Source organism: Rhincodon typus, chromosome 17 (assembly GCF_021869965.1).
Source record: "Rhincodon typus isolate 14 chromosome 17, sRhiTyp1.1, whole genome shotgun sequence".
NCBI lineage: Eukaryota > Metazoa > Chordata > Chondrichthyes > Orectolobiformes > Rhincodontidae > Rhincodon > Rhincodon typus.
The window spans coordinates 25,533,268-25,556,580 of NC_063348.1; the positions used below are offsets into that span (position 1 = coordinate 25,533,268).

Sequence of the window (23,313 nt, forward strand, 5' to 3'; positions counted from 1 at the left end):
AGTGTTTGAAGTGTTAGTCAGTGATCTGAAAACCTGTTGCATTCATGGATGGAATTAAGGCATTTTAAATTTTGATACGATTCTGGGCAGAATATCTTCTTCATATTATTTCCTAACTCTGTGTATCCTACAGTGTTAAGCTGTAATGGCCCAGATTTTCTGACAGGAAGATAGTCCCTGCAGCAGCATAGACTGGGGGGAATTAAAACTTGCTGTAAAACCTGAGCAAATGTTAACAACGACCCTTCACCGACCCGAAACGTTAACTCTGTTTTCTCCTCCACAGATGCTGCCAGACCTGCTGAGCTTTTCCAGCAATTTTGTTTTTGTTCTTGATTTACAGCATCCGCAGTTCTTTTGGTTTTTACTGAGCAAATGTTAAACTGGCCACCCACTTCCGCCCAACCCCTGCTCACCCATTGACCCACCCCTCCCAAAAAACTACCACTCCATCCCCAAAAACTCCTGGGACTCTGACGACCCAGCACTGACCAGGCCTGACCCTTCCCCATTGACCCCATCTGACAACATGATATTCTTCACCTCTACCCTCACCCTGTAGGACCTGACACCACCACTCCTGTTGCCTGAATTCTAACCCCCTGCCCACAACCTACCCCAAGTACACTCCCAATTATTTGACATTCTACCCCCTCACCCACCTGGCACCATAACTCCCTGTCCTGGCACACACCAGCAACGCTACGCTCTTATCCCAGCTGTTACCCTGACACTGCATCCACTGAACACTCTATACCCCCACACGTTTATCTTTTGTCTGTGTAGTTTTCAAAGTGGCTGCAGGACCTTTAAATCACAGAATATGACACTTGCTGCTTGAAAAGAAGATGTAGTTTCAGTGTTGATCTTCTCCATTTTTGTTTTCTGTGTTTTTGTTTTGTGATGGCCTAGTGGTATTATCAATGTTCTGTTAATCCAGAGACCAGACAACATTCTGGGGACATGGGTTCGAATCCTGCCACAGCAGATAGTGGAATTTGAATTCAATAAATATCTGGAATTAAGAATCTAATGATGACCACGAATCCATTGTCGATTGTCGGGAAAAACCCATCTGGTTCACTAATGTCCTTTAGGGAAGGAGACTGCCATCCTTACCTGGTCTGGCCTACATGTGACTCCAGACCCACAGCAATGTGCTTGACTCTTAACTGCCGTCAGGACAGTTAGGGATGAGCAATAAATGCTGCCTAGCCAGCAACGCCTTCATCCTGTGAATAAATTTTTAAAAAGTCCCTGGATTCATCCAGGCTTCTTTGAGGTGAGAAATTTCCTGGTGAGAAAACTCATGGGAAGAATGTCCTGAACGTGTGTTTCTTTTTTTTGTCCGACCAGGCTCAGACATAGGGTTCCTAATCTTGTTCAGAAAATTTGGGTCAGTCTGATTAAAGAAAGGACATCAGAAATGTATGTGCAGAACTTTGCTTATGTTTCAATTCAATGGAAAATGCTTCAAAACTAACGTGAATCTTGCATGTGCATTGTTGCTGTGAAGATCTCAATGCATTTTCCTAGTGTGCTGTACAATAAAGTTAACCAATAGTTGTGAGTATTTCCCCCACTTTAATTTGTTGCTTTTTAATCTAGGCATTTGTGGTCGTTTCTGGGCCAAACCAAAGCCAAAACCCTGATATACAGCCTCATGACTTGAGCCTTGATATTTACAGTCGAACTGTCTATTGGACTTGTGAAACGTCCAACACCATAAATGTTAATAGACTTAATGGAAAGCCCATTGGAATAGTTCTTCGTGGAGAACATGACAGACCAAGAGCTATTGTTGTGAATGCGGAAAGGGGGTAACTCACTTTTATTTTGTGTTTAGTATTAAGTGAAACTTAGTGAGCAGTTATGGACCGAAAGTTTTTCAAATTCATCCACCTCTCTACCAGCTCTCTAGATTCCGTCTTTGCTTTGTGCTATCAGACTGCCTGTTCAACCTTCAGCTTTGAATAAGCCAGATGTTTCTCTGGGTAAATACTGAGAAGCACAAACCCCACTGACTCCATCCCATTGCCTAGCCTAAAATCGAACACACTGTTCACAAACCTAGCATCATGTTCAGCCATGAACTATATCGCCAATCCTATCACCTCTCATTCACAAGGACCATTTATGTCAACCTTCATAATATCATTAGCATCTATCTTCAGTTAATTTCTGCTGAAATCTTCATTAATTTTCTTCATCACTTCCAAACTTAATATCCTAATGCTCTCCTAGCTAACCTCTAATCATACTAGTGAAACTGTTCTGCAGCTTTGATTTGTCCACTTTGTTAAAGTATTATTTAACAACTATGATAGGATACTGGTTTAATGTGTGGTACAAGGATTCCTAGCAGCAGTGTCCTTGTTTTAATGCTCGTTTTGTTGTTTATTTAAAATGCTGTTTAGGTATATGTACTTCACAAACATGTTGGAGCGATCCCCTAAGCTAGAACGTGCAGCACTGGATGGCACTGAAAGAGAAGTAATATTTTCAACTGGATTGATCAGACCTGTTGATTTGGCAATTGATAACAAACTAGGGAAACTTTTCTGGGTCGACGCAGATTTGAAACGCATTGAAAGCAGTGATTTATCTGGTAAGTTTGAGATCTCCGCAATGCTTTACAAATGTCATTTCTATAAGTTTGCTGTTCCACAATTGTGCTGTAAATATGAAGTAGAAACTGGTTTCCAGCTTTGGGTTTCCACAGCTCTATCCATTGAAACTTTGAAATTCATCTTTAATAATGTTTCTGTCTGTTTTTGATCTTTCTTGTATAATTTGACAGGACCAGTAAGTGTATTTCAAGCTGGAAAAATCTAGTATCATTTTGCTGTGATTTTGCCTGTCCAAAAGGATGTTTTAATTTTGAAACATTGAATTTTCTTTTATAGAAAGAAACAAAGAAGATCTTAAATTGACCATGTGGCCAAATTAATAATGGCTCATACAACAAAGTCATATCCAAATATAAATTATAGGTTTTACTGTTCCAAAAGTGATGTAAGAGTGATGCTTAACACATTTAGATCAAATTGCACTTTTCACAATTTTATAGGTAACTTTAGTCATTTTAAAAAGGAATAATGCCTCTATTATAATACAGAGAGAGGAATTTGATATGGCAATGTGGAGCATGTGTGCATTAACATCATTCATGGTAACTTTCTGGCTGTTATCTAAATTAAAGCAACAAAAAGCTAACTTACCAGGGCACACTGGATTTAGTGTTATACCATTAGAATTGACAATTAATAAGTGAGTAACATAATACTTCATCAATTATGCAATGAAATGTGATCAGATTAAAGCCTGTTGGTTGCAGGGATCATAAACGTAATGAGTTTGGTAATCTCAGCTCGGTTTCTTGCTGGTATGTGCCTGCAGCACTAAACTACACTTAATTTGACACTATATGGCACTAGTTTGGCCATAAGTTTTCCTCTGAGAGGAAACACAGTGGTTGAGGATATGTTAGTAGGAGGTAGTCATCTGAAATTCAAGCCGAAGTAGATACCTGGTATTGAAAATGGTTTCTTTTATGTCTTATGTTGCATCCAACAGTTCTGTACCTGATATTTAATTGTTTGATGTTGACATTAGATACCCAGAATGGAAAATGTGAAAAGTTCTTTAAAACAGGTGGTGGCTGTGAGAAAAAAACAATAGCGGCGTGTAATGTACTTACCACAAAATTCTGTAGAGACATACAGAGACCAAGCCACTTCAGCTGACCTCACATTAAAATTGTTTAAATTAGTAATAAGGACTCCTAAGCCACAGTTTCTTTGTGAAAAACATTATTATTAAACAAACCTTTTGCTTCCTTTTGTTAGTTGAATCTAAGTTCTAATTGACCAGATGTAAAGATGTGTTTGAAACTTAAGACTTGTTTTTCATAGCAGCAGAAGCATGTCCTGAGACCTTAATTACTCTGCATTGTGCATACGTGAAAATCTTGCATTTAAATAGCACCATTCTCAGCCTCAGGACATCATATGGCACTTTAGAGCCAACTTTTAAAGTCTGCGCACTATTGTAATATAAAACAATATGGCAGTTGATTTTTACATAGGCTTACGTAAGCAGCAATGTGATAATATCTGCTGGATATTCTGGTTTGATGATGTTTATTCAGGGACAAATATTGGTTGGGACATTGGGGATAAATTCCTACTTTTCAAAAAAATATCATGGAATCTTTTACAACCATCCGAAAATAGTCGAGGACCTCAGCCTCACATCTAAATCGAAAGACTGCACTGAAGTATCAGTCCGGATATTTGTGGTCAAATGCTTGAAGTGGGACTTGAACCCACAAATTCCTGACTCATGGTTGACACCTTGGAAATATTTCTTTATTTATATTGATGTTGCTATTCCAAAGTGGAGAAAGTTCCAGTGGAATGAAAGCTGCTTAAACATTTCTAAAAATTGTATGACAATTTATCGTGCTGAATTCCTGGAACTACATTCAGTTTGTTGATTTAATGTCAGTACGTGGTTTTCAATACTTTTTCAGTTTAATTTCACACCTGAAGAACCAGACTTCTGACAATTTGAAAATGATGCTCTAAGCTGACAGTCAAGATTTATGTGGTCAGATTCTTTTAAAATAGAGAGAGAAGCGAGAAATTCTTAGTTTGGAAGGGAAATATCAATATAAAGAAAGAAAACTGGTAAAAAAAAAGTTACTTTGTACAATATTTTGAAAATTAAAGTGACTTATTGGACACTAGGCAAAGGACCAAAGCAAGTCTTTCAAACACAAAGACTTTTTTGACTGATTTCTTCTCTTTACTCAACCTTTTCTTCTTTTTAAATCCTGAAAGTATTATCAATGAAATGCAATTCCATGTGCGTTGTCAGTCCAATTGTGTCCAATCAGCCAAATGTCTCCTGTGTTAACTTTTGAATCTGAGTACCGGCCATTTGGCTGTTCAAATCTGGGATGTCCCAAAAGAACAATTACTGTCTTTGTGTGTAACAGCCCACATGTACAAACTTTCCAGCAAGGTCACCAGATAGTACTTAGGATGATACTTTTCATGTCACCAATTGTAGAACTATTGACACCAACTAGAAATCATCGTTTCTACTCTGGCTGAAATGATCTAATCCAGTTCTAACCAGAATAAAACCTGCGACTTTTCAGTAATTTTGCTTTGTTGCAAATATTTGTACTTAATCCCTTTCCAACTTGAAGTGCTCCTATATTTTAAAGTTGGGTAACAAGCAGAAAATCTCTAACACTTTTCAGCATTATCCGTTGCTAGGAGGATATGAAAGAAACCCTGTCTGACTTTGCATCTGATTTTTCCTTTCCCACCACGCTGCTTCCTGATGGGGAACTTGTTTATGGAACGTTTTGGCTGCAAGCCCACATTCTGTTCCTTTCCTGCATTACCTTTTTAAATATAATTCATGCATTTTTCATTCAATGTTTTGTATGCACGTGATGATGTTTTAAAGGGAAATATTTGGTTAATTCACTTAGGTGCCAATAGACTGACATTGCAGGATTCCAGCATCCTTCAGCCAATGGGCCTTGCTATACTTGGTGACTACATTTATTGGATTGACCGTCAGCAGCAGATGATTGAATGCATCGAAAAGACGACTGGAGACCATCGAACAAGAATTCAGGGTAGAATTGTTCACCTGACTAGTATCCATGCAGTAGAAGAGCTGGATGTAGCAGAATTCAGTAAGTTTGCTTTGTTTAATACTATGGATATTTTATAACACATGCAAAGAGATTATTTTTATGATATCACAAAATATGGCTAACAATAGGTAGTGTGTAATGGCATGCTATGTGATAACAAGGCCTGGTATATGGGGTAGAGGACTAGGACATGGGGGAGTTCAGGCCCTAAAATTATGGAACACTACCTATTGTTAGCCACTAACAGTCCCCATTAACAGCTTATTCACCCAGATCGTTATCCACTCCTTTGTCTGTTCTTTTGTCTCATTGGGCTCTATCGTCACCTATTGTTTACTCCTGATCCCCTCTCCCCAACTTATCTTCTGCATATATACTGACATTTTCCTAGCTACTATCAGTCCTGAGGAAGAATCACCAGACCCGAAACGTTTAGCTGTAGAGGAAACTCTGATTTTTCTTCGCAGATGCTGCCAGACCTGCTGAGCTTTTCCAGCAACTTCTGTTTTTGTTTCTGATTTGTAGCATCCGCAGTTCTTTCAGTTTTTAATTAATATTTTAAGCCGCTTCCTTCAGGCTTTGCTTTTATCTCCAAAGGTGCAAAAAAAATCAAACTTGCAAGCAATGAAAGCAGCCACAATGTATTGGGACACATCATTTTGTGCTTTCAAACCTGAGTAATTTGCATAATTCCATTCATTCATGCTTTGCTGCTATTTACATATGTAGTCACAGTGCAAAAAACATAAATTATGGAGCAGAGTTGGAAAGGGTCCAGAGCATCAAGTTCCTAGGAGTGACAATAACCGACGCTCTGTCCTGGACCTCACACATAGATGCAACAGTCAAGAAGGCACAACAACACCTCCTCTTCCTCAGGAGGCTTAGGAAATTTGGAATGTCCATAAGGACCTTCACCAACTTGTACAGATGCACCATAGAAAGCATTCTATCTGGTTGCATAATGGCCTGGTATGGCAACTGATCTGCCCAGGACCGTAAGAAACTGCAGAAAGTTGTGTACACAGCCCAGACCATCACAAAAGACAACCTCCCATCCATGGACTGCATTTACACTTCTCGTTACCATGAAAAGGCTGCCAACATTATCAAAGAACCCTCCCACTCCGGTAATGCTCTCTTCCAACCTCTTCCGTCAAGCAAAAGGTACAGAAGCTTAAACACATGTACCAACAGGCTCAAGAACACATTCTTCCCTGCTGTTATTAGACTGCTGAATGGACCTCTCTAATTTCAAATCTGATGTTGATCTTGCTTTTGTGCACCTCCTGTGCAGCCATAACCTTATATTCCTCGCTCTGGCTAAACACCCTATGATCCATCTATCCTTGTATGTTATGATCTATCTGTACTGCTCACAAAACAAAACTTTTCACTGTACTTAGGTACATGTGACAACAATAAACCAAATTAAAGTCTTCAAATTTTCCAATTTATGCATTAAAAAAAGCAAAACAATTGGATAGTGAAATAGTCACTGAACGATAAATATATTTAGAGATTAAATCTTCAGAATTAGATTTTGAAACAATGGACATCTTAAGAATAAGTAATCAATGCTAAGGTTATTTTCACCCAGCAGCTTGTTGCACAGCCTTTTTAGTTAGGATATACAATGATTGCTTTGCTTTGTAAGTATGATTCGATGGTGTCCTGCAGGAAAATGAGGGGATACAAACATTTATTCCTGGTGCTAAAATTCTGAGTTATTTCTTCATAGGTGCACACCCTTGTTCCCGTGATAATGGTGGCTGCTCACACATCTGCATTGCAAAAGGTGATGGGACACCACGATGCTCATGTCCAGTACACTTGGTGTTGTTACAGAACCTACTGACATGTGGAGGTACTGTACCCAAACTGCATTCTAAATCAGAGACGAAAATAGAAATTACTGGAAAAGCTCAGCAGGTCTGACGGCATCTGTGGAGTGAAATCAGAGTTAACATTTCTGAGGAAGGGTCACTTGACCTGAACTGTTAATTCTGATTTCTCTCCACAGATACTGCCAGACCTGCTGAGCTTTTCCAGCAATTTCCATTTTTGTCACTGATGTACAGCATCTGCAATTCTTTTAGTTTTTATCAATTTAAATCCCTTTTTTTGGATTCTTATCAAATTGTAGAACATTTGAAAGTTAATGATCTATCATGTGATTCTAAGAACTGCTCTTTAATTGAGCTCACAAAATAATACCTAGACCAGATCATTTGAAAAACTAAATTGCACTGAAATCAGCAGTGTTAGAGGCAAAGGTGTCTTTGAAAAGTCGTTTCACTTCAATGTTGCTGTAAGACTTTTAAATTCTGTCATCTTTTCAATGATAAATAAAGAATTGGACTTCTGTTTAAACTTGAATTGCATTATCCGCTTCAATATCAGCCTCAAGGTGGTAATAATGAAGGGATGTACTCCCTTTCTGGGAAAAAAGAAAATTTAAACAGCAGACATTTCCTTTTCAATTGGCTATTTTATGACATGTATTACAAAGAAGACCAGCATGAGGATTGACTGTTATCTGCTCCATGATACAGGAGGCTGGTCATTTGAAGACTGGTAGCCCCTATAATATCAGAAGTAACAGACTGAGGCATACAATGCACCCCAACCAATGTGTTTCGTCAGCAGAAAGGGCACAGTCTGTCTCCAAAGAAACTACACAAGATCAAAATCCTGAAAAATTCTTCAATTATGATCCACTTGAATGAAGGAGCTGACTATTGCTCCTATGACTTATCAGAAATAGTGGTAAATAATGAGGTCAATTGCCATAAACTGCAGAAGGGTATCAGTGGACTGCTCGGCTTAGCAGAACAGTGATAGATAGAATTCAACCTGAAAAGGTGAGAGGTAATGCCCTTGGAGTGGGCTAAAAACACAAGAGGTTACACTGTAAATTGTAGGACCCTTGAAAGAACTGAAGATCAGAGGAACCTTGGTATGGATATCCACAAACTCCTGAAAGTAGTGAGGCAGAAAGATAAAATGGTTAAGAAGCCCTATGGGATACTTGCCTTTATTAGCTGAGGCATAACATAGAACTTTAGGGATGTTATACTGGAACTGTATAAACTGTATAAATGCTGGTGTATTCAACACATTACAGGAAGGATGTGATTGTATTAGAGAGAGTGCAGAGGAGATTTACCAGGATACCACTTGGGCTGGAGGATGTGAGTTTGAGGAAGGATTGGAGCTGGGGTTGTTTTCCTTGGAACAGCAAAGGTTAAGAGGGGACCTGATGGAAGTGTATAATATTATAAAGGGAATAAATAGGATGGATTTAAGGCACTTTGCCGATTAGTAGAAGGGTGAATAACCTTGGGAAAACAGATTTAATGTAAGAAATAGAAGGCTAAGAGAGTTGAAAGCATTTTTTTTTCATCCAGAGAGTGAGGGAAGTCTGGTACTCACTGCCTGAAAAAGTGGTTGAGTCAGAAGCTGTGTTTAAGCAATACTTAGATAGTCACTTGCAATGCAATAGCCTCCAGGGCTGTGGGCCAAGAGCTGGAAAATGGGGCAAGTGTAGTCAGATCTTTGTTCACTGACATAGACACGATAGACTGGATGGCGTCCTGAATTGTAAACGCCCGAGTCTATAACCTCCTGTATGTTTTTGGAGCCCTCCAACTATACAGCATCTGTTTGGGAATGGAAAGTCTTAGTTTAAAAAACAAGTCTAAATTCCTTTCCTGGTATCATGTCTGCCCTGACCCACAAATTATTCCTGCCAATGCATTCTGTAAGTGAATAACCTCCACCCATCTTGTACCGAATGCCAATCATCCTGCCAGTACTCAGTAGCAGTCCACAATCCTTGGCGGATTGCTGATGTCTGAAATTCAATCACGTTGACAACAGATGAGGGTGCTTTGAAAACTATTTGTATTGTTAGAGAAGGTGAATTCCCACACAGAACATCTGCACAATGTTTGTATCAGAGACAGTTAGCTCCTTGGCCTGTTGAAACTCAATTTCTTGAGTTTATGCGTAAAGAATGGTAAATGGTGCTGGTATTTACATGATGCCAAGACTTCTTCCACAGCATCTCCCAGACCCATATCATATATCATCTAAATGACTGTGGACTGCAGGTGCATGGGAACTTTATCAATTCCAAGTTCCCATCCAAAATACACACTATCCTACCTTGGTCAAATATTGTCTTTTCTTTTTCATCGCTGGATTGATATTTTGTAATATTGCTTTGCAAGCGAAATCCGCATCCCAACAAGAACAAAAGCCAAGTACATGTTCAAGCTTGTGTTGCATCTTCAGAGAAGGTGACGAGGGAGGGAAAGAAGTAAGTCTGCGAGAAGAGCTAAAGAAAGAAAAAAATGTACAGATTAAGATTTGACTCCCATAGCCTTTTGATATTCCAGTTTAAAATCCACATAAATTAGACTTTAGAAGGGGGGGAGAAAATGCAGATAAAGCAAAATATAAACATAAACAATGAAAGACTTATTCTAAATAATATCCATTTTTTTCAGAACCACCAACCTGTTCACCAGAACAATTTACATGTGCTACTGGAGAGATTGATTGTATTCCAATGGCATGGCGTTGTGATGGCTTTCCAGAATGCGATGATGATAGTGATGAGGAAAACTGTCCAGTGTGTTCTGCCAACCACTTTCAGTGTGAAAAGGGCCAGTGCATTGATGCACGTTTACGATGTAATGGTGAAATAGATTGTCAAGATAAATCAGATGAGGAAAACTGTGCTGGTAATCATTTTTAAAAACCTTATTAACCAAATACATTGACTTAGATAGTGTTGATTAAACTAATTTTTAAACACCTATTAAAATTGTTGTTAAGTTGAGTCCTTCATCAAAGAACAAACATTGATTTTTAACATTTTCATCTCCAAAGGCATTCCTGTGCAACCTCAGTGATAGCTAGGAAAGTATGTTGTCAAGACGACACGAGGAAGTTGCAGATGGATAGTTTGAGAGAGTGAGGGAATAAAAAAATTTGGCAGATGTACGTATACAGTGTGGGAAAATGTGAAATTGTTCACTTTATTAAGAAGAGTAAAAAAGCAGATTATTACTTAAACAGACAATGACTGCAAAACACTAAGGTGCAGATCCTAAGACCACAAACACAGGTGCAGAAGTAAACCATTCAGCCCATCAACTCTGAATAACCAGTCAATGAGATCATGGCTGATCGAAAGGTCCTCGTCTCTACTTTCCTGCCTTTTATGTGTGGCCTTTGATTCCCTTACTGGTTAAAAATCTCTGTACTTCAGCCTTCAATGAACTTAACAACCAGCCTTGACAGCCTTCTGCAATAAAGAATTCCACAGATTTGCTACTCTCTGAGAGAAGAAGTTCCTCCTCATATCTTCAATGCTTATCTGAAATTATAACTTCTGTTTTTAGACTTCCACAAAGGGAAACAACCTCTCTACATCTATTCTGACAAGCCCTCTGTGAATCCTGTATATCGCAATAACGTTATATTCTAGTAAGGTCATTCTTCTAACCTCCAGTGAGTACAGGCCCAACCTCTGCACTCTCTCCTCATAAAAAATCCCTTCACACCTGGGATTGACCTGGTGAACCTTCTCTGAACCAGCTTCAATGCCGTTTTATCTTCCCTTAGGTCAGGGGGCCCAAACTATTCACAGTATTCTAGGTGTGATCTAACTAATGCCTTGTAAAGTTTTAGCAATACTTCGCTATTTTTGTACTCCATTCCCTTTGAAATAAAGGCTAACATTCTATTTGTTTTCGTTGTTGAACTTAGGTTTTTGTGTTTATACACAATGCCCAAAACAAAACAGCCCACTTGATTGTCACCATGTCCACAAATATTCACTCACTCCACAATCAGCGCTCAGTGACAGCAATGTTTACCATCTACAAGATGCACTACAGAAATTCACAGACACTTCTTAGACAATGCCTACCAAACCTACAATCACTACCGTCTAGAAGAATGAGAGCAGCAGATACATGGTAACTTAGCCACCAGCTAGTTCCTCTCCAAGCCACACACCATTCTGGCTTGGAAATATATCACCGACCTTCAGTGTCACTGGGTCAAAATCTTGGAACTTCCTCCCAAACAGCATTGTGGGTCTACCCATACAAAATGGCCTCCAGCAGAGCAAGAAGGCAGCTTGTCACTACCTTCTCAAGGGATGGACAATAAATGCTGGCCCAGTGAGGAATGCCCACATCCCATGAATGAATTAAATAAAACACAAATTCCTCTATACTGCAGTTTTCTGTCTTTAGGAGAAAGCCACTGCAAGGAAGGATACTTTTAGGATAATTGCTCTATCTTGTATTGTACAAATGAAGTCAGATTACAAGGCTGTACTTTTATTTTCCAGCTCCATGCAGACTTGCTATTTTTCATGTCCACAGTTGTCACTAAGTTGTTCACATGATGACAGAGCAGATTGCAATTTTCTCCCTCCTGAAGAATGTCAAAAACTGGAGGTTAAGTGTTGGATGACTATATGACATTATTAAATTTCCCCAACTGAGACATCAAAGACAATAAAGATGCTGGTAATACTGTTCTAGTGAAGTTAGTCACTTTTGGACTCATAGCTGACATTTTCGGAGTATCTCTCAAATGAGTATTCAAATCCAAAAGGTCAGATTTCAGAAAAAGTGCAATATAAATGTAAAATTTCTCAAATAGCAGGATTTTGTTTTGGAAACTCATCATTCTCCATTTGAACTACAGACAATGTCAAACTGGCCAGTTTTACTTCTTGTTTTCAGGATTTCAAAATGTTTCACCTATTCATAAAAACCAGTTTGGTAAATAACTCACTTTATCTTAATTGTAGCGATTTGCCGTTCTAACCAGTTCCGCTGCAGTAATGGTCAGTGCATTTTGAAGAAACAGCATTGCAACTCATTTCCTGATTGCCATGATGGCTCAGATGAACATCTTTGTGGTTAGTATCTGCTCATCCACCAGTGTGGATTTTGAACTTTTGTAGCTTTCGGGATACACTGAGAAAGACATGTTCTGGTTCTTGAAGCAGAACATGTAAAGAATTCTTTTTGAAGATGATCCAACGTTTGTAAAAAAAAAAAATTCCCTTTTATTATACTCTTGTAATCATTTAATGTGATGAATGGAAAGTTCCAATTTTTCTACACTCTGTTTCTGTTTTGTACACAACATGGTTAGGTACTGTTGGTTAAGGGCTTCAGGACCCTGGAACAGCCTTATGATGATGTCATAGGGCTACACAGTGTATAAATAGTACTGTGTGCGCAGCGTTAGATCAATCTACACCACACACTAGCATGAGAGAAAGCCTTAAGACAATATGGACATGAACAGACAAAGAATACAGATTAATCCTTGTCTAACAATTATAAGATCAGAGCTGGGTATTTCCATGGCTACCATGTATAGTTGTATTTAGTATTAATGTAAATAAATAATGTTAGTATGAACTGTCTTCAGGCAGTTCTTGACTTAGTCTCCTTCTCAAATAGCCTATTCTTGAATCCATCAAACCACACAATTAAAGTTATACAACATGTAGATGTTACTGTACATTTCCATTCCCCACACCAGCACTCATTATGGTTTGAGTTGGAATGCTACGAAATTAATGCAGCTCCAACCTTTATATTAAGTGGATATCACTTAAGGCTCATGTCAGGTTAATGTATCTACATAAATAAATGCACTGAGCGTCACACTTCCCCATTGGTAGTCTGCACATAAGTATGTGGTTTTAAAGAGGTAAAATTGCTCATTTTAATAATGCAGGTATATGATATTAAAAAGTAACAGCAAACTTGCATTTAAATAAAGCCTTGGAATAGCTCATCCTCAGAACCTCCCAGTAATATCTCAACCCCTTTTGATGTGCATTTACTGTTCTTAATTTAGCAAACAAATTGTTTACAGCAAGTTTCCACAACCAATAAATGAAATGGATGAAGTTAATCTGTCACTGGTTAAGGAATCACATTGGCCATAGCACTGTTTCTGTTTTGAATGATGTCAGAGGTAGTATTCATCCACCAAAACTAGACAGGCTAGGTCTTAATATAACATCTCATTGCCAAAAATGCAGTGCTTTGTCAGCACTGCAGGGAAGTGTGAATTTAGTTTATGTGCTAAATTCATTAATTGTTCGAGAATTGACAGTACTACCAACTGTGCTAAATGGGCACTTATCATTTTAAAATTGACTTTTCATTTTTCTCAATGTTATAGGATATAGTGTAACACAGCATGGAAACAGGCCCTTCAGCCCAACCTGGTCCATGCTCACCATGGTGCCCACTCAGTTAGTTCCAATTGCCTGCATTTGGTCCATATCCCTCTAAACCCTTCTCATCCATGTACCTATCGAAATGTTTTTTTACATTGTTCACAATGCTACACACCAGTTATTACACATGGAGACCTTCAATTGATTTTCTGATTGCATTTAAATTAGGATTGCATTTGTTATGTAAATACAAAAGTTAGTGATTAATTTTATTTTTAAATAAGTCCTGAAATAGTAATCTGCTTTCTTCCCATTAGAATTAACTGAAGCTTCAGTGAATGACTTCCAGTCTCACAGCAGTGCAATTGGACCTGTCATTGGTATAATCCTTTCACTCTTTGTAATGGGTGGAATGTACTTTGTCTGTCAGCGAGTTGTTTGTCGTCGTTACAAGGGACCTAATGGACCTTTTCCACATGAATATATCAGTGGAACCCCACATGTTCCCCTTAATTTTATTGCACCCAGCAGTTCCCAGCATGGCACTTTCACTGGTAAGGAGTCCTACAGATTATCCCTCATATTAATGATTGATTACAGTGTTGATTTTGGGATGATTGTGAATGAGGTACAATATTTGTGTTTCTAAACAATATACCATATTCGTGTGAAAGTATTGTAGATTAAGAATATAGATTGGGTACGAACACAAAGAAGGACCAAAACAATAGTAGCTGGATGGAATACACCAGAAGAAACTGGAGTGAGAATTGAAGAGGGCAGTGTCACAAAGTAGATAAGTTTGTCTATTTAGGATAAATACTAACAAGGGATATCAGTTGTAATGTAATAGTTAGAAGAAGGATGTAGAGAGCCAAAAATTATTTGTGAAATTGGAGATGTGTTAACAACAAGGGAAAATCAAGTTTGTAACTAGGAAAAGCTCAAACATATTACATTCTATCCATTTACCTGTTATGCTTCAAATAAATGGGCGAAAGCAATATTGACAGAACGAAACAGAAGCCTTTGAAATATGAATGCTAAGAAATATGCTAAGAAAGATGAATGAAGAGATTCTTGAAATTGTAAGAACAAAACAACACTAAAAGTGACGTGCAGGTGAGTAAATGTTGATATTTTAGTCATTTGATCAGAGATGAAAACTTACACAGATCTCATCTAGAGGACCAAGTAGAGGGCAGCAGAAAGGGAGCTCGACCTCGGTGTAACAAAAACAAAGTTGCTGGAAAAGCTCAGCAGATCTGGCAGCATCTGTGAAGGAAAAAACAGAGTTAACGTTTCGGATCAGAGGAAGGGTCTGTTCTGAAGAAGGGTCACCGGACCAGAAACATTAACTGTTTTTACTTTCACAGGTGCTGCCAGACCTGCTGAGCTTTTCAAGAAACTTTGTTTTTGTTCCTGATTTACAGCATCCACAGTTCTTTTGGTTTTTATTCGACCAAGATATAGTTGGATTATGCATGTGGTGGTTACAGATGAGCTACAATGAATATATGACAATAGCACAAGACAGGCGAGCAGAGCGTACAATAAAAGCAGATCTCTTGACAAGGGTAATTATACACAGCAGCAGTTATAATTACTATAACATTGACTTATAATGTATAAATAATTAGATTTTAAATTGCCAAAATAATGAATAATACCAACAAGTTTCAATGGATACGTTTTATAAGTGTGAGTTAATGCAGTATGATGAACTTAACAATGCTTATTTAATGTTTTGAAAATCTGGTTGCTCTTTGAGTGTCTTGTGCAGGTATTATAACTTTTTTTTTGTTTTATCCTGTATAGGCATGTCATGTGGCAAGTCAATGATCAGCTCCATGAGTCTAATGGGAGGAAGCAACGGGGCCCCACTGTATGATAGAAATCATGTGACTGGGGCCTCCTCCAGCAGTTCTTCAAGTACAAAAGGAACTTTCTACCCACAGGTGCACTCTCATCTTGTGTTCAATATCCACATCAATTGGAGGAATACTCCTCCTCAAACCTACAGGATTCAGCTCATACTTTCAAATAGAGTGAGCTATTAAACAAAGATTCCTTGTAGATTGAAATGAAGTTCATTTCATTCTTTTAAAAAAATCAGTGTGATTGAGAACATTTAATGTGGAGCTGTGTCTGGAGTTCCTTCTTTGTCAGTGTATAATGTAAGTCAGTGAGGAGGAAAGAATGCATCTGCAGAGGTGTATTGAAGGGTTAAGTGAATGGACAAAAATTTGGCATGCAGAGTACGATGTGAGAAAAACATGAAGTTATTCACTTTGGTAGGAAGAATAGAAAAAGCAAAATACTATTTAAATGGAGAGAGACTTCAGTGTGCTTGCATATGAATCACAAAAAGTTAACATGCAGATACAGCAAGTAAATAGGGAGGCAAAATGGAATGAAACATTGGACTTTACATGGGAAAATGCAGTGTAAAATTAAAAACTCTTAATGCAGTTCTACAGAGGATTGATTAAACCACTATGGGATACTATGTGTAGTTTCAGTCTTCCTTCAATCTTAAGGAAGGATGTACTTGCATTGGAAGCAGTTCAGAAAAGTTTAACTAGTCTAATTTCCTGAAATTAAAGAGTTGCCCTATGGAATAGGTTAAGCAGGTTGGACCTATACCCATTGCAGTCTCGAAGAATGAAATATGATTTTATTGAGAATACATAAAGTTCTGAGGAGCCTTCACAGGATCGGTGCTAAGAGAAGTCTTTCCATTTTGGGGAAATCTAGAATTAAGGGGCACAGTTTCAAAATGAAGGAGCTTCCAATTAAGAAAAAGATGAGTAGGAATTGGTGTGCAAGTTCACAAGTCCCTAATGGTAGCAGTACAAGTAGGTAAAGTTGTAACGAAGGCATATGGAATGCTCTCCTTCATTGATGGAGGTATTGAATACAAAAGTAGAGGTATAATGATGAAACTGTATGAGACACTGGTGAGGCCACAACTAGTGTATTGTGTGCAGTTCTGGTCACCACATTACAAGAATGATGTAATTGCTCTGGAGAGAATGCAATGAACATTTGCTAGAATGGTGCCAGGGCTGGAGAATTGTAGCTACAAGAAGAGATTGGAGAGGTTGGGGTTGTTTTCCTTGAAACAGAGAAGGCTGAGGGGGTGACATGATTGAGGTACACAAAATTGTGAGAGTAGAATTATAGTAGACAGAGGAATCTGTTTCCCTTGGCAGAGAGTTCAAAGACCAGGGGTCATTGATTCAAGCTAAATGGCAGAAGCATTAGAGGGGATGTGAGGAAAATCTTTTTTACAGTGTGGAAGCAGGCCATTTGGCCCATCAAGTCTACACCAACCCTCTTAAGAGCACCCCATCCAAACCCATCACCTGCCCTAGAGACTATTGGCAATTTAACATTGCAAATCCACCTAACCTGCACATCTTTGGACTGTGGGAGGAAACTGGAGTACACCCACACAGACACAGGGAGAACGTGCAAACTCCACACAGACAGTCTACCGAGGCTGAAATCAAACCCAGGCTCCTGGTGTTGTGAGGCAACATTACCACTGAGCCACTGTGCTACCCCAATGTTACTGATTGGAATTTGCTGCCTGAGTTGGCAGAGACCCGAAGCTCTTTCAAAATGTACCTGGATCTGCACCTTAAGTGCTACAAGCTGCAGAACTATGGGCCATGTGCAGGAAGATGGAATTAGAAAGGGTATCTGGGTGTCTTTGGGCAGCATTGATAAGATGAGCCAAATAGCCTCCTTCTGTGCTATAACATTTCTATGGTTCTGTGGAATTGCTTCTTTGAGGGTCGTTAAATTTCAGAATTCTTTTCCCAAAAAGTAGTGGACATTGGGTCATTGACTGTTTTCAAAGCTGAATTGGACTTATTTTTAGTCTACAAAGGAGTTGAGGGGTATGGAGAGCAGAAAGGAAAATGGAGTTAAGCCATCATCTAATTAAATGGCAGAGCAGGCTTCATGGGCTAAATAGCCTATATCTTATAACCTTATGGGGTAATATCTTGAAGCTTTTAAATATCATGCCAAGGCAAGAAGGTAGTTGACCTTGTTGAATTATCTACTCCAACCACATTCATTCACTGTTTGCGTCTGTTCTATTATTTCTTGTCCTTCTGTCTGTCCTCATTGTCTTCCCCTTTACCTCTCAACCTCACCATCAGTTTAGTCACTGTCCTTGTATCTCCATTCTTGATGCATGTTGAGTCTGTCTCTTCTTATTGACACCCGTGCCAAACCAATCAACAAATTTGCAGTGTTGTTTTTAAATAAATTTTATTTTTAAAGTTCCTGCACGTAGAATAGAGAAACTCTTACTACTCACACATAAACCATTTTCACAAGAAAATATATTTATGATCGCCACCACAATTTTATATTACAGGTTTGTGTGGTTTCTAACTGTCTTCCTGATTATTACTATTCCTCTAATGCAGTGCAAGTTCCACTACGTGTTTTGTGTTGTCTTAGCGTCATACAGCATGGAAACAGATTCTTTGGCCCAACCAGTCCATTCTGATCATGTTCCCAAACTAAACTAGTCTCACCTGCCTGCGCTGGGCCCATATCTCTTTAAACTTTTCTTATTCATGAACTTATCCAAATATCTTTCAAACGTTGTAACTGTACCTGCATCCACCACTTTCTCTGGCAGTTCATTCCACACACAGACTATTCTCTGTGAAAAAAAAAAGTTGTCCCTCATGTCCTTTTTAAATCTTTCTCCTCTCACCTGGTAAATCTTTTCTGAACCCTTTCCAGTTTAATAATGTCCTTTATATAATAGAAACTGCACATAGTACTCCAGAAGAGGCCTCACCAACATCCATACAACCTCAACATGATGTCCCAACTTCTATACTCCAATAAAGACACGCATGCTAAATGTCTTCTCAATCATCCTCTTGATGTGTGATGCAAACTCCAAAGAATTATGTATGTGAATCCCTAGGTCTCTCTGTTCTACACAACCCAGGGCCTTACCATTCATTGTATAACTCCTGTCCTTGTTTGTATTACCAAAATGCAATACTTCACGTTGATCCAAATTACATTCCATCTGCCACTCCTCAGCCCACTGACCCAATTGATCAAGATCCCTTTGTAATCTTTGTAACCTTCTTCAATGTCCACTATACCATCAATTTTGGTGTCATCTGCAAACTTACTATCCAGAGGGAGTTGTATGTTTGAATGCCTGAGAGCTATAGTGCCTTTTCCTTTTAGCAAAAATGTTGTATTCCAAGCCTTTGAAGTGGAAAAACTTGCATGAACTATCTACCCATGCTGTCTTTTTGTTGTAGTGCCTTCACATCTCGGGTGTGCATAGGGGCGTAAGATTTCTCACCTTTTAAAAGTTCTTCTCTTCCTGCATGTTAGAAACCTATTTGGCTCTGTACATTATCTGCCAGTGGTATATTACTTTATGCTGGCATACTCAGTTTTCAAGATGGAAGGATTTGAAAACAATTGTAAAGTTGAGATGTTGATAAGCCAGGGGTTGATGTAGATTAGCAAGCACAGGGCTGATGAGTAACAGACTTGGTACAAGTTGGAATACAGGCAGTTGAGGTTTGGATGGGTTTTTAGTGTGTGGAAGGTGGGGAACTGCTAAATCCAGAGGCAGTTTGCAGATGACTCAATGATTGGCTGGGAGATTAATAGGATGGAAGAAGGTCTCAGGTTACAGGAAGACATAGACAGTTAGGCAGATCAGTGGCAATTAGCATTTAACCCTGAAATGTATGAGACAATGTACTTCAAAAGAAGTAACAAGACAATAGAATACTCAATGAATGCAGGATACTAAGAAGCTCAGAGAAACAGGGAGATCTTGGGGTGCTTGTCCACAGATTCCTGAAGGTAGCAGGACAGGTTGATACGATAGTTAAGCACACATGCGGGACACTTGCCTTTTATCAGCCATGGCATAGATTATAAGAGCAAGAACGTTATATTGAAGCTATACAAAACTTCAGTAGTCCACAGTTGGAAACGGCATAAAGTTCTGGTCACTGCACTATAGGAAGGATGTGATTGCACTGGAGGTGTGCAGAGGAAATTCATAAGGATGTTGCCTGGGATGAAGCGTTTTTAGCTATGAGGAGAGACTGGACAAGCTCAGGTTGTTTTCTTTGGAGGAGAGAAGGATGAGAGGGGACCTGATTGAAGTTACAAGATTGAGGGGCAAAGAGTAATTAAGAAGCAACTGTTCCCCTTAGTTGAAGGTTCAGTAATGAGGTGAGAGACAGGACATTTAGAGGGAATTTGAAGAAAGAATTTTCACCCAGCGGGTGATGGGAATCTGGAGTGCACTGCCTGGAAGTGTAGTAGTAGAGGCAGGAAACCTCACAACTTCTAAAATGTATGCAAATGAGCACTTCAATAGTCGTAATATTCGAGGCTGTGGGCCAAATGCTGGAACGTGGAATGTGTATAGGTAGGTCAGTGCAGACTCTGTGGGCTGAAAGGCCTCTTCTATGCTGTATGACTCTACAACTCTGTAACAAAGGCATGGATGAGGGTTTCAGCAGCACATGAGCTGAGGTGTGGGCAGAGTTTACGACTTTATTGAGGTGATGATGACTGTATGGCCTTCATGTAGTAGGTATGTTGCAGATTTTATTTCTGTACCCTCCCCTTATTGTCTTCTGAAACATGCTTTTGAAAATCTGACTGTGTCACTCAGGAGCAGTGTATCACCAGACAGAGAAGGCACAGGGTCGAGGAAAGTTCTTCTGCATTGGAAAAGAACATTTGAAGAGGAGACGCCTTAGTTTAGTTCCACTCCTCCTAGTGGCCAAATTCAGTACGCTATTGGCAGATGACTTGGCAAAGCTCACTTACTGAATAGTCAGCTCAGAAGCAGCAGAGGACAGGTTTAAAAATAAAGTTAGTTTAAGTTAGATTGGAACTACTAAACAACTGGACTAAATTCAAGCTGAACTTCATACTTTGGAATTTACAGGAATATTTCAACACCAAAGTATTACAAGTGATGCTTGATTTGATCAAGAAATTTTGCACTGTATTAACAGACTTAGGTGATCCTCAAAATAATTTTAGTTGTTTCATTATTTGGCCTTAAATAATAACAACAAAAAATAACATTTCTATAGCAACTACAGTCTAGAAAATGTTCCTTGGCATTGAGAAAGAAGCACAAGGGGAGGAAAATCAGGGGCCAAGCCATTGAATAAAAGATTAAGAGAAACAACAAAAGCTTGTCAAAGGTTAGATTAAATGAGGAACCTAAAGGAATAGAAAAATCTAGAAATGTAGGTATGTTTATAGAGAGAACACCAAAGATTAGGATCTATGTGGCTAAGGGGCCACTAAAGAATTGTGGTGATTGCAATTGAGGTGGAGTGTGAATGGAGAGGACATGTTGTAGAATAGGCCTGATTCCAAGAATTGGAAAATTTGGGTTAGAAGTGAAAAAGGTTACAGTGGTACAGAGGTGTACATTGGGCTGATGGTAGATGGACATTGAGCAACCACTTTGCTCACTAATGGCATCATTGAGAAACTAAACTGTTTGTGGCATTTAGAAGAATGAGCGGGGGTCTTATATAAACATATAAAATTACGAAGGGAATAGATAAGATAGAAGCTGGGAGGTTGTTTCCACTGGTGGATAAAACTAGAACTGGGGGGGCATAGCCTCAAAATAGGAGGGGGTAGGTTCAGGACTGAGTTGAGGAGGAACTTCTTCACCCAAGGAGTTGTTAATCTGTGGAATTCCCTGCCCACTGAAGCAGTTGATGCTACCTCATTGAATGTTTTTAAGGTGAAGATAGATTTTTAAACAGTAAAGAAATCAAGGGTTACGGTGAGTGGGTAGTTAAGTGGAACTCTGTCCACGAAAAGATCAGCCATGATCTTATTGAATGGTGGAACAGGCTTGAAGAGCCAGATGACCTACTCCTGCTCCGATTTCCTGTGTTCTTATGTTCTTGGTAATTGAGCTCCTTACAGAAGGTTTACAGTTTGGAAATGTAACATGTCAAAACAACACTTTTCAAAGGTAATCAATGAGAAATACATTACAGAATCAGATAACATGAGATATTTTCTTCATTTTTGTCAATGAGAATATCACTCATTATATGTTGGGAACTTCCATTTGAAGTTTGGGAAGGAAAATCTATGTTCGAAAGGTTCATTTTGATGATGCTTTAGTTTGTTGATTCTTAACCAGTAGTCTAGTGTAAAAATTACAAGACAAATGCATTAAATGTTTAAAAAAGTTTAATTGTTTACAAACAGTTTTTAAAACTTTCTGATCAATTTTGATTTTTTAATAGATTTTGAACCCACCTCCATCCCCAGCGACTGATCGTTCTCTCTATAATACCGAAGTGTGCTACTCATCCAACAGTCCTTCCACTACCAGGTCTTACAGGTGTGTATAAGGCACATGATTCCTTCTTTCTAATATCTATTCATTACTAATGGTTACAAGCACACTAACAGGATATGGATGCAGTCAAGTAGTGTAAGGATTGAGATGCTGAAGTTCTTAATGCTGAAAATAGCGTACAACCTAGTGTTGTATGTCTTGGTGTTGTACAAAGACAGAATTCCCCTTGTCCTCATGTATCATCCCATTAACCTCCGGATTCAATGCATCATTCTCCGCCACTTCCGCCACCTGCAATCTGACCCCACTACGAAAGATATATTTCCCTTCCCACCCTTATCTGCCTTCCGGAGGGACCGCTCTCTCCGTGACTCCCTCGTCCGCTCCACACTCCCCACCAGCCCCACAACCCCTGGCACTTTCCCTGCAACCGCAGGAGGTGCTATACCTGCCCCTACACCTCCCCCCTCACCTCCATCCCAGGCCCCAAAAAAACCTTCCACATCAAACAGATGTTCACCTGCACATCCGCTAATGTGGTCTATTGTATCCACTGTTCCTGATGTGGCCGCCTCTACATTGGTGAGACCAAGCGGAGACCCGGAGACCGCTTTGTGGAGCCCCCACGCTCGGTTCGCAACAAACAACACCACCTCCCAGTCATGAACCACTTCATCTCCTCCTCCCACTCCCTGGATGACATGTCCATCCTGGGCCTCCTCCCGTGTCACAACGATGCCACCTGGAAACTGAAGGAACAGCACCTCATATTCCGCCTTGGAAGTCTACAACCCAGTGGTCTCAATGTGGACTTTACTAGCTTCAAAATCTCCACACCCCCCCCCTCCCCCCAACCCCCGCCCCCCCCCCCTTCATCCCCACCTCACTGACCTGTCCGTCTTCTCTTCCACCTATCCGCTCCTCCCACCTCACTGACCAATCCCCACCCCACTTCCTACCTATGCTCACCTTTACTAGCTTCATCCCCACCTCCTTGACCTGTCTGTCTTCTCTCCCACCTAT

General features: G+C 39.4%; 1 protein-coding gene across 2 annotated transcripts in view; it reads left to right on the forward strand.

The window, feature by feature from the left end:
• Positions 1-23,313, forward strand: part of lrp5 (low density lipoprotein receptor-related protein 5) — a 181,108-nt gene that overhangs the window by 153,516 nt on the left and 4,279 nt on the right. For both annotated transcript variants that reach the window (XM_048606985.1, XM_048606986.1), the window contains 9 exons: positions 1,609-1,820; positions 2,418-2,608; positions 5,510-5,719; positions 7,422-7,547; positions 10,195-10,431; positions 12,522-12,632; positions 14,234-14,470; positions 15,735-15,874; positions 22,235-22,332. In XM_048606985.1, the coding sequence (XP_048462942.1) occupies positions 1,609-1,820; positions 2,418-2,608; positions 5,510-5,719; positions 7,422-7,547; positions 10,195-10,431; positions 12,522-12,632; positions 14,234-14,470; positions 15,735-15,874; positions 22,235-22,332 (1,562 nt within the window). The remainder of the gene's footprint in view (positions 1-1,608; positions 1,821-2,417; positions 2,609-5,509; positions 5,720-7,421; positions 7,548-10,194; positions 10,432-12,521; positions 12,633-14,233; positions 14,471-15,734; positions 15,875-22,234; positions 22,333-23,313) is intronic.